This window comes from Liolophura sinensis, chromosome 2 (genome assembly GCF_032854445.1).
Source record: "Liolophura sinensis isolate JHLJ2023 chromosome 2, CUHK_Ljap_v2, whole genome shotgun sequence".
Classification (NCBI taxonomy): domain Eukaryota; kingdom Metazoa; phylum Mollusca; class Polyplacophora; order Chitonida; family Chitonidae; genus Liolophura; species Liolophura sinensis.
Window position 1 is genome coordinate 16,365,013 of NC_088296.1, and position 11,790 is coordinate 16,376,802.

At 38.2% G+C, this 11,790-nt stretch overlaps 1 protein-coding gene across 1 annotated transcript; it reads right to left on the minus strand.

Moving 5' to 3' along the window:
* Positions 1 to 1,970: 1,970 nt before the first annotated feature.
* LOC135463104 (protein KTI12 homolog) lies at positions 1,971 to 10,814 on the minus strand. Its single transcript, XM_064740423.1, has 9 exons — positions 10,493 to 10,814; positions 9,895 to 9,946; positions 8,920 to 8,972; positions 7,304 to 7,359; positions 5,950 to 6,029; positions 4,899 to 5,058; positions 4,263 to 4,325; positions 3,461 to 3,529; positions 1,971 to 2,138 (listed from the first exon to the last, which is right to left on the minus strand). The coding sequence occupies exons 1-9, from the start codon at positions 10,641 to 10,643 to the stop codon at positions 1,995 to 1,997; spliced, it is 828 nt and encodes a 275-aa protein (XP_064596493.1). The 5' UTR covers positions 10,644 to 10,814; the 3' UTR covers positions 1,971 to 1,994.
* Between the last annotated feature and the right edge of the window lie 976 nt (positions 10,815 to 11,790).

Here is an 11,790-nt window from a genome sequence, read left to right on the forward strand (position 1 = left end):
ATTTTTCATGTCTACCATTTGTGCCATGGAGGAAAAACTGGAATACCCGGAGTAAACCACCAATAAAACTTCACTGGCTTACTCTCCCACGTGTCAAGCACATCTATGTCATTCTGGTAGAATTCAAGTAGTCCACGGTGACCGTCATGCCAGGCCACATAAAAACTGCTACGTCAGCCACTTCTGTCACCAAAGATTTTACCTCAACAAAAGCAAAGGAATCTAGAAAATTTGCATCTGTCCGACAATAGGATCGAACCCCAATTTCCTGTGAACTAGCGATAGAAAGACAACGACCATTAACACTCGGCCACGCTCCGCTATCCCGGCAACCACCGGAAGTACCGTAGTTGTCCACGATATGTCCGTGATATTTAGCACTCTACTTGCGACGCGTCGTTTTCAACAGAACTGCAAGATGGAAGTTGTGTGACAGATATCCCGCCACCCGACAACTTTCTGATGAATGATAAAATATGTCCAGATTCACGAATTTTTCATAATTGTTTGACGTCAACTATGGCTGGGTTGGAGAAACAGGATAAAACCAGACAGCACTTACTTTGGGCCTACATTATTTCAAAAAGCATGTTTTGACTTTTTTTATGTTTATTTGATTGGTGTTTTACTCCAACCCTCGACCATCTGAAAGTTGCTGGAAGTCCTTCCCACGAACCTCCCAGGAAGCCATCATGAGCTGAACTTGAACTCACAGCGACTGCATTGGTAAGAGGTTCCTGGATCATTGCACGGCGCTGGCACGCTAACCACTTCCGCCACAAAAGCCCACGTTTTGAGTTACCGTAAATTACGTGTAATTTTACAAAAAATTGTCACCTACTAACCCCCCAGGTTGTACAAAGTGTAGCAAAATTTTATATGGTTTACTTGTAGGGGTACCTTAAATCACATGATGAAGTTTTTCCAACGACGTATTATTACATATCGATTTGTCATATTGGCTGCTGAAAATGTATTATAGGTCATTGATTTCGAGATAAAAAATAAGAATCCTGCAAAGTGTTATGCTAATTAATTTTATTTATTATAATAATATGAAAAGGAAGCCCACGGCCTGAGGAAACCTACGACCATCCATCCGCAGGTTGCTGACCGATCTTCTCACGTATCACTCACAAATGAGGTCTCAAAAGAGAAAGCTGTAGCTTCCTCGCTTGGCGTTCAGCATGAAGAGGGTAGTGCAACGACTGTTTGACTCATATTAGCATAATGGTTTGGGCGGGGCCACTGACTTGCCTTCGGTAAGGCGTCTCAGTGAAGCAGCACTAGATACCAGGGCGGTGGAATACGTCCTTTAACAAAGAGGCACATTACATGCACTCTAAGGATTCCTTCGTCGTCATATGACTGAAAAGTTGTTGAGTACGACGTTAAACTCCAAGCACTCACTCACTCACTGACTCTCACGTATCACCGTATTGGTGAGGGCCACGTGAGTTATTCCGATGACCTAACAGCTATGATTAATGTATCAACATCTGCATCTTCTGGGCCATAAACTGAGCAACATATTCAAGTTCAATTTAAATTAAAAAATGGCGTCCTTGTTACAACTGGAGACTACTGGTGAGCGGTCAATCCTTAACATGAAATTTAATTTATCTTTTTGGAAGATTTATATGTCATGTACCAATAAGATTTTTGAGTTCAGGAATTGGGCATTGACCACAGGAAACCACGGTCCTGCCCATCAGGGACCTGGCAAATATCCTGACAAAAGTCCGTGACCAAAGCTACGACAACTAGATTCGAACAGATGCCCTCGATGGGCACGAGTATATCGGCTACAACCACAGTGATGCATTGGCTAAATAAGCCAGCGGAGTCGTTTAACTTTCAAGTTTCAGGTTTTTTCCTAACTTTTAGAGAATCCTGTGTCATATCTGTAAAATTGGAGAGTTATTATGAAAATATTATCCACAACAGAAACAACAAACTAGACTGGTAACATTACTAAGCCGTTAAAATTTAATTTATTTAATACTACTCTGCAAATACTGAACAAAGAGGTTTGAAATTTTTGAAACGTCGTCAACCGGGTGCATTTTTGTGTAAGTGATGAACTGCCTCTTGTAGCGCTGTAACTCCATCAACGTGAAGGGTCGAACATAATCCAGCTGAAACAAACAAGCACTTAAGTCAGAACCATAATTCTGATACATGTACGTATTAATCACTTCCAAACAAGGTTCTTCCTGGAAAACTCGATGGGTTCCATTTCTGAACAACTAAATCTTATCAAGACTCAACACATGTGAAACTCCCAAAGGGCACTGCATGAGCTAAAATTTATCTCTTCTGACATTTTTTCTTTTTAACTAACTTAATTCCTCACCCTATTCTCATGTGAAAGAGACGCTTTCAGGACGATTTAAGCACGTATTAAATTTTATTTTGGAAATTACACTGGTTGGTTTGGCCAATTTCCTGGCTGCACGGAAGTACAATTGTATCAGTCTACACAGCATGTCTTCACAATCTCCCCAACATGCTGAATGGTTGAAGACTGACTTACTTTGTCTTGGACACTTGCCACTATGATCTTATCACCAAGAGCCACTGTTTTCACAGAACCATTGAAATGGTTGAAGAATGACTTATTTTGTCTTGGACACTTGCCACTATGATCTTATCACCAAGAACCACTGTTTTCAAAGAACCATTGAAATGGTTGAAGAATGACTTATTTTGTCTTGGACACTTGCCACTATGATCTTATCACCAAGAGCCACTGTTTTCAAAGAACCATTGAAATGGTTGAAGAATGACTTATTTTGTCTTGGACACTTGCCACTATGATCTTATCACCAAGAACCACTGTTTTCAAAGAACCATTGAAATGGTTGAAGAATGACTTATTTTGTCTTGGACACTTGCCACTATGATCTTATCACCAAGAACCACTGTTTTCAAAGAACCATTGAAATGGTTGAAGAATGACTTATTTTGTCTTGGACACTTGCCACTATGATCTTATCACCACCAAGAACCACTGTTTTCACAGAACCATTGAAATGGTTGAAGACTGACTTACTTTGTCTTGGACACTTGCCACTATGATCTTATCACCACCAAGAACCACTGTTTTCACAGAACCATTGAAATGATCGAAGACTGACTTACTTTGTCTTGGACACTTGCCACTATGATCTTATCACCACCAAGAACCACTGTTTTCACAGAACCATTGAAATGGTTGCAGAATTAGCATACTGTAAATCTTCAGATTTTCAACCACTATACAGCACTTTTTCCAGTGGAATGTATGCATCAAATTATTTGGAAAATGATCCTAATAATGTTTTGTTTGTGTCATTAAATAATGCAAGCTTCATAAAACTGTGCAAATTATTTCTCTGTACCAGCATAGTTCTCTTAGAATGTTTCAAAATATTGGTTGCTGAGGTGAAGGACAAGATTGAAGCAGTAGGGCACTTACTTTGTCTTGGACACCTGGCACTACGATCTTATCACCAGGAACCATCGTCTTTTGTTGATTTAATATTGTCTGTAATAAAAAACAAATGCAAGACTTGCAGATTTAGCACTGCGATTTCAACGATTCACTGTGAACATCAAAGTGCAGAGTAAAATCTCTGCAATTTACACGTACTTCAGTGCATTAAAAAAATGACAAAGTAAATAGCAATATTTCCTTAAGGCTCATGTGCTTTAATACTGACATAAAGCAGAGACATCTGCCGTCAGTGGTACTAAATCCATGTAAAGGGAAGTAACCAGTGTATTATAAAATATGGAATAACCTTATGTACACAGTACGAAAGCAAGATCGCTCCAAGATTGGCAATTTTCAATGTAAGGGAAACACCAACATCATGTGCATGTCAGATGAAAGACCATTAACCCCTGTCATTAAAATAAGTTCGAATTATTCTCCTTAGAATTTTTTTTCCACCTGGTAAAACACACTTGTAAAACTGGATTCTACGATGACCTTTTCTGACCTCTGGAAGCAGTAACACACACATGGACTGGGAAGTTTTCGATTGATATTTATTGTGAACAAGGCTACTTTAACACTCATTGCGTGAAATAAATCTAGGTGTTTTATTAACATGAGGTTCATACGAGACTGGAGTGAATTTCCCGAACAGGTGAAAATATGTGTATTCCATGTCAAAAAGCTTGTCAGTCACTTGCCAAAGGTCAGGGGTTTACTACAGGCACTCGAGGTTTCTTTTACCCATGAAATCACTTGAATAAGTACAAGAAATACTCACTGTTACAGTCTCTTGTGTTATTCTGTCGAGTTCATATAGGAAGTTGGTAGATGACAATGGTTGCTGAATGTCAGAAAGAAATCAGAAAAAAATGAGTAAAATCAGAAAAACAATTCATGTTAGTGGGCAGATATAGGGCGTTAAGCCACACTGATAGCCTATTTCAAACACTGATCAAAAAATATGTCATAATAAAATGCTCTTAAAGAAAAAGGTAATATGAATGGAACCTGTTGCATTGAATCTTGATAAATAAAGAGTATTTTTACATTACTAATGAAGTATTTATTTATTTATTTATTTATTTATTTACTGATTTTATTGGTGTTTTACGCCATACTCAAGAATATTTCATTTATATGACAGCGGCCAGCGTTATGGTGGGAGAAAACCAGGTAGAGTCTGGGGGAAACCCACGACCATCCACAGGTTGCTGGAGAACCTTCCCATGTACGGATTTAGACTAATGAAGTATAGGGGTGAGACAAAACTGCCTTACAGGGAAGGAAACTATATAATTTATTTTGTACATGTACATGTGTTCAAAGCTTTTTTGAAGAGCATAGAAACATTTTTAAACAATGTATACTATTAAAATACTAGAAAAAAGGAAATCTTCCGTGAGATAGGCCTTACAGACTGTGTAGACATATTAGGAGGTGGAGCCTTCCGCTGGAATAGTGCCTGCTCTATTTGTTGTACTGGTAGCCTGTCCCCCACCTGAACCAGAAACAATGGACTGTCCCATCTCTGCTGGGGGTTTGGGGGCTCAAATCTCATCGTTAATTCATCAAATCTGAAAAAATGAAGAAGGTTTTGTCAAAACTGTGAAAAAAAACCCTGTTCGTGTTAAAGCATAGGTAAAACGCTATGCAGTTCAGCTTATTAGCACAAAAGCTTTACTCAGCAGATGTAGACCAGCTATAGTTTGTGTGGCGGAGAAGCGCAAATGAGCTTGTATCAAACTAGGCAGCAAAGTTTCATTTGTTGAAAATGAAAATTTTTCAACAAAAATTCAATCCAAAAACTCGTAATGATATTTTTTATGACTGGAGCAAAAAAATTTGTAGAGAGAGAAAAAGACGCTCTGTCATTGAATGACGTCACCGTGACATCAGGTTTGCTAATACTGACACTCAATATGAATATTGCTAATGGTGAAGCACAATATGTGGGGCCTCCGTGGCTCAGTCGGTTAAAGCGCTAGCGCAGCGTAATGACCCAGGAGTCTCTCACCAATGCGGGTCGCTGTGAGTTCAAGTCCAGCTCATGCTGGCTTCCTCTGCATCCGTACGTGGGAAGGTCTGTCAGCAACCTGCGGATGGTCGTGGGTCGTGGCTCTGCCCGGTTTCCACCCACCATAATGCTGGCCGTCGTCGTATAAGTGAAATATTCTTGAGTACGGCGTAAAACACCAATCAAATAAATAAATAAATGAAGCACAATATGAAAGACAGATGGAACAAGTGTCACAACATTAAATGACAGGCAAACATACAAAGTGCCTAATGAGAATGTATACTGAATGACTGTAACGCCATCTAATTAAAGTATAACATGTTCGAACTATAAAATTACTATGACGGCTTCACCGAGAGACGAGCTTTTTGCAGATCTTTTTAGCAGTAAACAAGTGATTTTGAAGGATAAAAGAAAAAACAACACCTCATGACGAATGACAACTTACAGGGTCTCTCTGTACCGGTCCTCTTCACTTCTCTGCTCATTCCACTTTTTAGATTCATCCTTGTTAGTATCACAATGTATCTGTGTGAATAGAATAGATCACACATAAAGTCCTATTCCAGTTATTTATTGATTTGATGGGTGTTTTATGTCGTACTCAAGAATATTTCACTTATACGATGGCCCGTCAGCATTATAGTGTGAGGAAACTGGGCAGAGTCTGGGGGAAATCCACAACCACCCGCAGGTTGCTGGCAGACCTTCCCACGTACGGTCAGAGAGGAAGCCAGGAAGAGCTCAACTTGAACTCATAGTGACTGCATTGGTGACAGGCACCTTGGTCACTGCGCAGCGATGGTGTGCTACCCCACTCAGCCGCGGAGGCCCCTGTCCTATCCATGGGCTGATCGTTAAAGACATCTGTATCTTAGTTTCATGCTGTGTTCTATAATACTAAATGCAGATGTACATGTCTTAAAAATTCACCCCTTAGAGTCCAGATTATAAAATATTTCTTTTGGAGCTGAAACCTACATTTTCCCAGCATGACGTCATCTTTGGTACACTAACCTTCCAAAGAAACCTTAAAGCATATTTCTAAAATCAAATGAACTCCTGGAATCAGCCAACAAGGAAAAACTGTCTGACATATCATTCACAAAACATTCTTTGATGTTTTATAAAAAAATTTACAAAAAATAATTCACTTCTACGTCAGTGACTAGGATTGCACTTGTGTAGTACAAGTATAAGCCCAGGGGAGATAACTTTCAAACCTCTTCACATGACCATGGGGACATCCCATTTTCGGACAGGAAATATGCAAGATTACACTACTTGCATTTTTCTCCGGACCAGAGCAGCAATAATTGATTGACAGTGCTCTCCTCTACATGAAAGTTGCTCGCTCCTAACAATAAAATTCGCAATAAAAATTGCCAGACGCCAGAGGTTTACTCTTGGGTACTCTGGTTTCATCCACTCAAATACAATGTAGAGGCAACCATTCTTTAAATGAAATATTCTTGAGTATGACATTAAAACAACAACCCCATAAGAAAAAAAAAGAAAACCTCAAGTCATAGCGTGCTTAGTAAATGAAATAAGAGTAAAAACAAGGTGTACGAGAAATTAACTTACTTGCTTTTTAAACAAAATAAGAGTAAAGACATGGTTTACACGAAACTAACTTACTTGCTTGGTAAATAAAATAAGAGTAAAAACATGGTTATAAGAAACTAACTTACTTGCTTGGTAAATAAAATAAGAGTAAACACATGGTGTACAAGAAATTAACATACTTGCTTGGTAAATAAAATAACAGTAAAGACATGGTTTAGAAAAAATTAACTTACCACACACTGGGTAGTGTTTGCAGATTTAGACATACAGAACAATTCATACCGGAATCCTGAAAATAACGACACAAATGTTCATTTCCATGCCTGCATTCTGTCACTGTGACCGTGAGAAGTATACTAAGTAAATAACAACCAAATGTATGTTGGGCAGCACCAAATTACTGCCCTTAACGTCACTCTTCCGTTTAAGAGGTGAGTTTTTAGGGTGGATGAGTGCTTGGGGTTTAACGTCGTACTTAACAATTTTTCAGTCATTTGACAATGAAAGAGTACATAGAGTGCATGTACTGTGCCTCCTTGATGCAGGACGGATTTCCACCGCTCTTTTACCCAGTGTTGCTTTACTGAGACAACTTACCGAAAGCAAGTAAGCCGCCCCGCCCAAACCATTATACTGATGTGAGTCAACCAGTCGCTGCACTACCCCCTTCATGCTGAAGGCCAAGTGAGGAAGTTACAACTTCCTGTTTTAAGGTTTTAGGTGTGACCTGAACCAGGATTGATCTTGGGTCTACCGTTCCCAAAGCAGACGCTCTACCGAGCTGTGGTTAGGTAAGATCTCAGAACATGCCTAAAGTGGCAAGTTTCCCAGTTAAATTGGCAAAAGTTAGTTAATGATCTAGTCAAAGGTTAATATCATGTTTAATCTGTTAATCTGTATGTTGCTTTAATAGAAAATATTTGTCCTAACCTATATACTGGATAGGCCAGGTCCCACTTCTCATAGTTTAATGCCTCAAAAGCTAATCTTGTGTTACTTTATACTCACTGTCGTGTAACGAGGGACTTAATTTACAGCAGGCCTATTAAGATGCAAAACTTATGCATGGGGTTTGGCTGTGGCACAAAATGAGCATGTAAGCAAAATTTTGGAATCAAAAGACCCATATTAAAAACAAGAGACCACAAAATCCCTTGCTACCCCAAATATTAAAACAAAGCAATGTATCCCATATTTTCACAATGCACAAGTTATTTTCCTTGATGGAAGGTATCAGGAAAATTATCCAATACTATTGGCACTTAATCCACCACAGAATTCCGTATTTGAATAATACATTGGTTACTTCCCTTTTCAAGGATTTAACTCAGTTGAATCCTGTCCTTTATTTCAGCATATGGGCTATGGAAAATATTGCCGTTTACTCTGCCTGTTTCTCAATGTCCAGAAGCAAATTACCATTATTCAGAAGAAGTTAATCTTACAAGAAATCACACAGGTGGATTAGTTATAGCTTATCATTGTGGCTGATTAAATTTCATCACACTGTGTCATCTTGTAGCAGAGCGAGTGCATGCTGGCAAAGTCCTGCCACCACTGAAGTATCATGCCAAAGACACCAGAGATGACACCCCACCCAGTCACACCATATTGACATCGGGCCAACCAGTCCTGTTTTCTCTGCTCAAACCTCTCAGTGCTGAGCACCAAGAGATGTGCCAATGCATACCGTTTTTAAATATCTTTGGTATGACCAGACACAATTTTGATCCTGGGTCTCCAGATGTTGAGGCAGACTTTCTAACCATTAAGCCACCAAATTGTTCCTCTTTCAGAGTTTTTAGTCACATCTATTCACAATTTAACATTGCACTTAAGATAACCTTACCTTTAATATAGTTAAGAGAGTCCAATATAACAACATTATCTCGAGTCAATTTCCTGCAATGTCAGAGCAAACCAAAAAACAACTTTAAATTTATGTTTTTAAAAGTTTTTCGCTGAGTGTGTCATCTACACACGTATAGCATTTAATTGGCAATGCTGGATGCCAGTGATGGGGATCCAAGATTCAACAGGAAATTACTGTGAAGCTGGCTTAAGTAGCATCGACACAACTTTAGAAACGAGCTACTCTAATATTAAATTGGATATAAGGGCAGAAGAAAAAAATGTAGTCAATACAGCCCACTATAAAACACAGGAGTTTATTGTTTTGAACAGCTTTTGTCACTAAATGTATAAAAAGTCACAAATGTAAGGCAACTATTTTGATCACAACTCTAAGACAAATATTATTGATCACAACTGTAAGGCAACTATTAGTGATCACATCTGTAAGGCAACTATTAGTGATCACATCTGTAAGGCAAGCATTATTGATCACATCTGTAAGGCAACTATTATTGATCACATTTGGTATAACAATGGCGACTGAAAAGAAAAGTTTCACATTTAGCATGGATGAATGATGGAGGAAATTGTGGAGCTGAATATTTGTGTACAAGTTTGGGATGTTTATAATGGAAACAAGTGTCATTTGTGCTTCTGCAATATGGCGACACAGGTGATCAGTAAATTAATGTCAACAAAGGTTGCCTGTACACTGTGACATCTTTCACAAGTCGTATGAAGCAGCAGGGCTGCTTTTACCTTCAATGGCAAAGGAGTCTTAATTCAAAACTCCCCCATTGAAACAAGCGAGTGTTTATCATTCAGCTAAAACTAAAATGTGTGAAGATACTTTTGTATACATACTCTAACAGGGTGGTTTTTCCAAGGACACTTCTTTGTTTCTTTCACTTTAGGTATAAACCAAAGTCAACAGAGTTTATTAACCTCAATAACCAAAATTTCACTCTACCTTTGGGCAGCAGCCTTTAGAGTTCCTCGAGCATCCTTCTCCTTCCTGGTATCTGCAGAGAAGGAAGAAGATACTTTGCTCAGCATATATCTTTAAAATCTTGTACATTTACTTTGTTGTATTTATTCTGACATGTGTCACACTTTAAAAAAGCACGTAAGAATCTAAATGATACTTTTGATAGGCCTACTTTTTACCAAATTTCTCCACAGGGATCTTACAAGCATTTTGACATCTGATGACACGTTCACCAAAAGTCCATCTAGATGGACTCAGTTTGCAGTTTTATAATTCTAACAATCATCGTGACACACCAATTCCCCGCTCCTCAAAATTGCAGCCGATTTCCGGACGCAAATTCGATGAAAATGATCTCAATGAAAAACACTGGTGGGACACAAACTTACAACCTACTAAAAATACAAGTTATTTACATAGGCCTACATATTGAAACATGTCCTGGAAGATTATAGTTCGCCTAAATATCATATCTGTCACATGATGTACACAGTAATCCCAGCTTTACAACTCCCAGCTCATGCTTGTCATCTTACTGTATATAGTTGGCCATTTATAACAGGCGTTGTTGTTGCAATACCTGAGTAAACATCATTCTTATTTAGGCCGATATTTTGATCGCTGACAATTTCCACATTTTTTTTCATCTCTTCTCGAAAGAAGTTCGCTAGCTCCTCGCATCGAGTTGTCTTCCCACTACTTGGGTATCCACACATAATTACAAGCGGCATGATCACAGATGTTCAAATTGTAACACAGCTTCTCAAGCTCAAAGTTTCATTACTTCGACAGCATCTCACTTTCGATTTCTCCCTGAGTTGGAAATACTCGCCAGTTTCAAGCCGGTTGAGTTAGGCTTTTATAGGACAATCGAGGCAAACCGAATAATGGAGAGTTAATAGACTTAGGTTGTGATCAAATTTATAACCCAAAAGAAAGAAGAACAAGGATTAACAAAGCCATGCAGCTGGTGCCATCTGGTAACGGTTTTCTCTACAGGGAGTGTAAGTAAGCATCTGTGGAATTTTTTTTAAAGAGATATGTTTTTTCATCATTGTCTAAAGTTCCACAGAAAGATAAATGTAAACTATGTGAAACCGAAAAATTTTGGATATGAGCTTAATATGTACCACATATTTATTTTTTGGTTTTAAATATTCTTGAGTACGGCGTAAAATACCAATCAAATAAATAAATAAATATTTTTTGGTTTTACTTCCCTCTTAATTGATAAAGGATAAAAACAGCCGCCCCATTTTGCTTTGTGAACGTTTGTCCTTAGCTATAAGTATTTACAAAAAGACAAGAAAAAATTCCTCCGTACATACTTAACTGACCAAATGCATGGTGTCCTGAATACTTCCTTCATTCTGTTATATAGCACAAATCTGTATGGTTTGCAGGCTAAACAATGTTCTTATGTTAATTTGAATTGGCTAATTTTATTCCATTATTTCAGTAAACCATGGAGTGTGGCAAGCCAAACGTTGCAATATTCAATCTTTGAAATATATATATATATATATATATATATATATATATATATATATATATATATATATATATATAGTGCTCAGATCCTGTTGTTTACGACATGAATTGAACTTGTCAAAATATCGATTCACTGTTCTATATAATAACTACAATATCTTTGGAATTTACGAGTAGTAAAGAAAATAATCCCTGTAGTGTACGCTATAATGTTTACACGGAAGATATAAAAAGGAAAATCATTCATCGTCATTGTAATGAATGATTCGACAGCTGTGTCATGTAAAACACGCAACGTTGAGAGTGACGTTCGCACCGGAAGATTACATACTGCGCACAGCGACAACATCGATAGCGTTGACAAGTGGCAGATAACACCACAAGTTG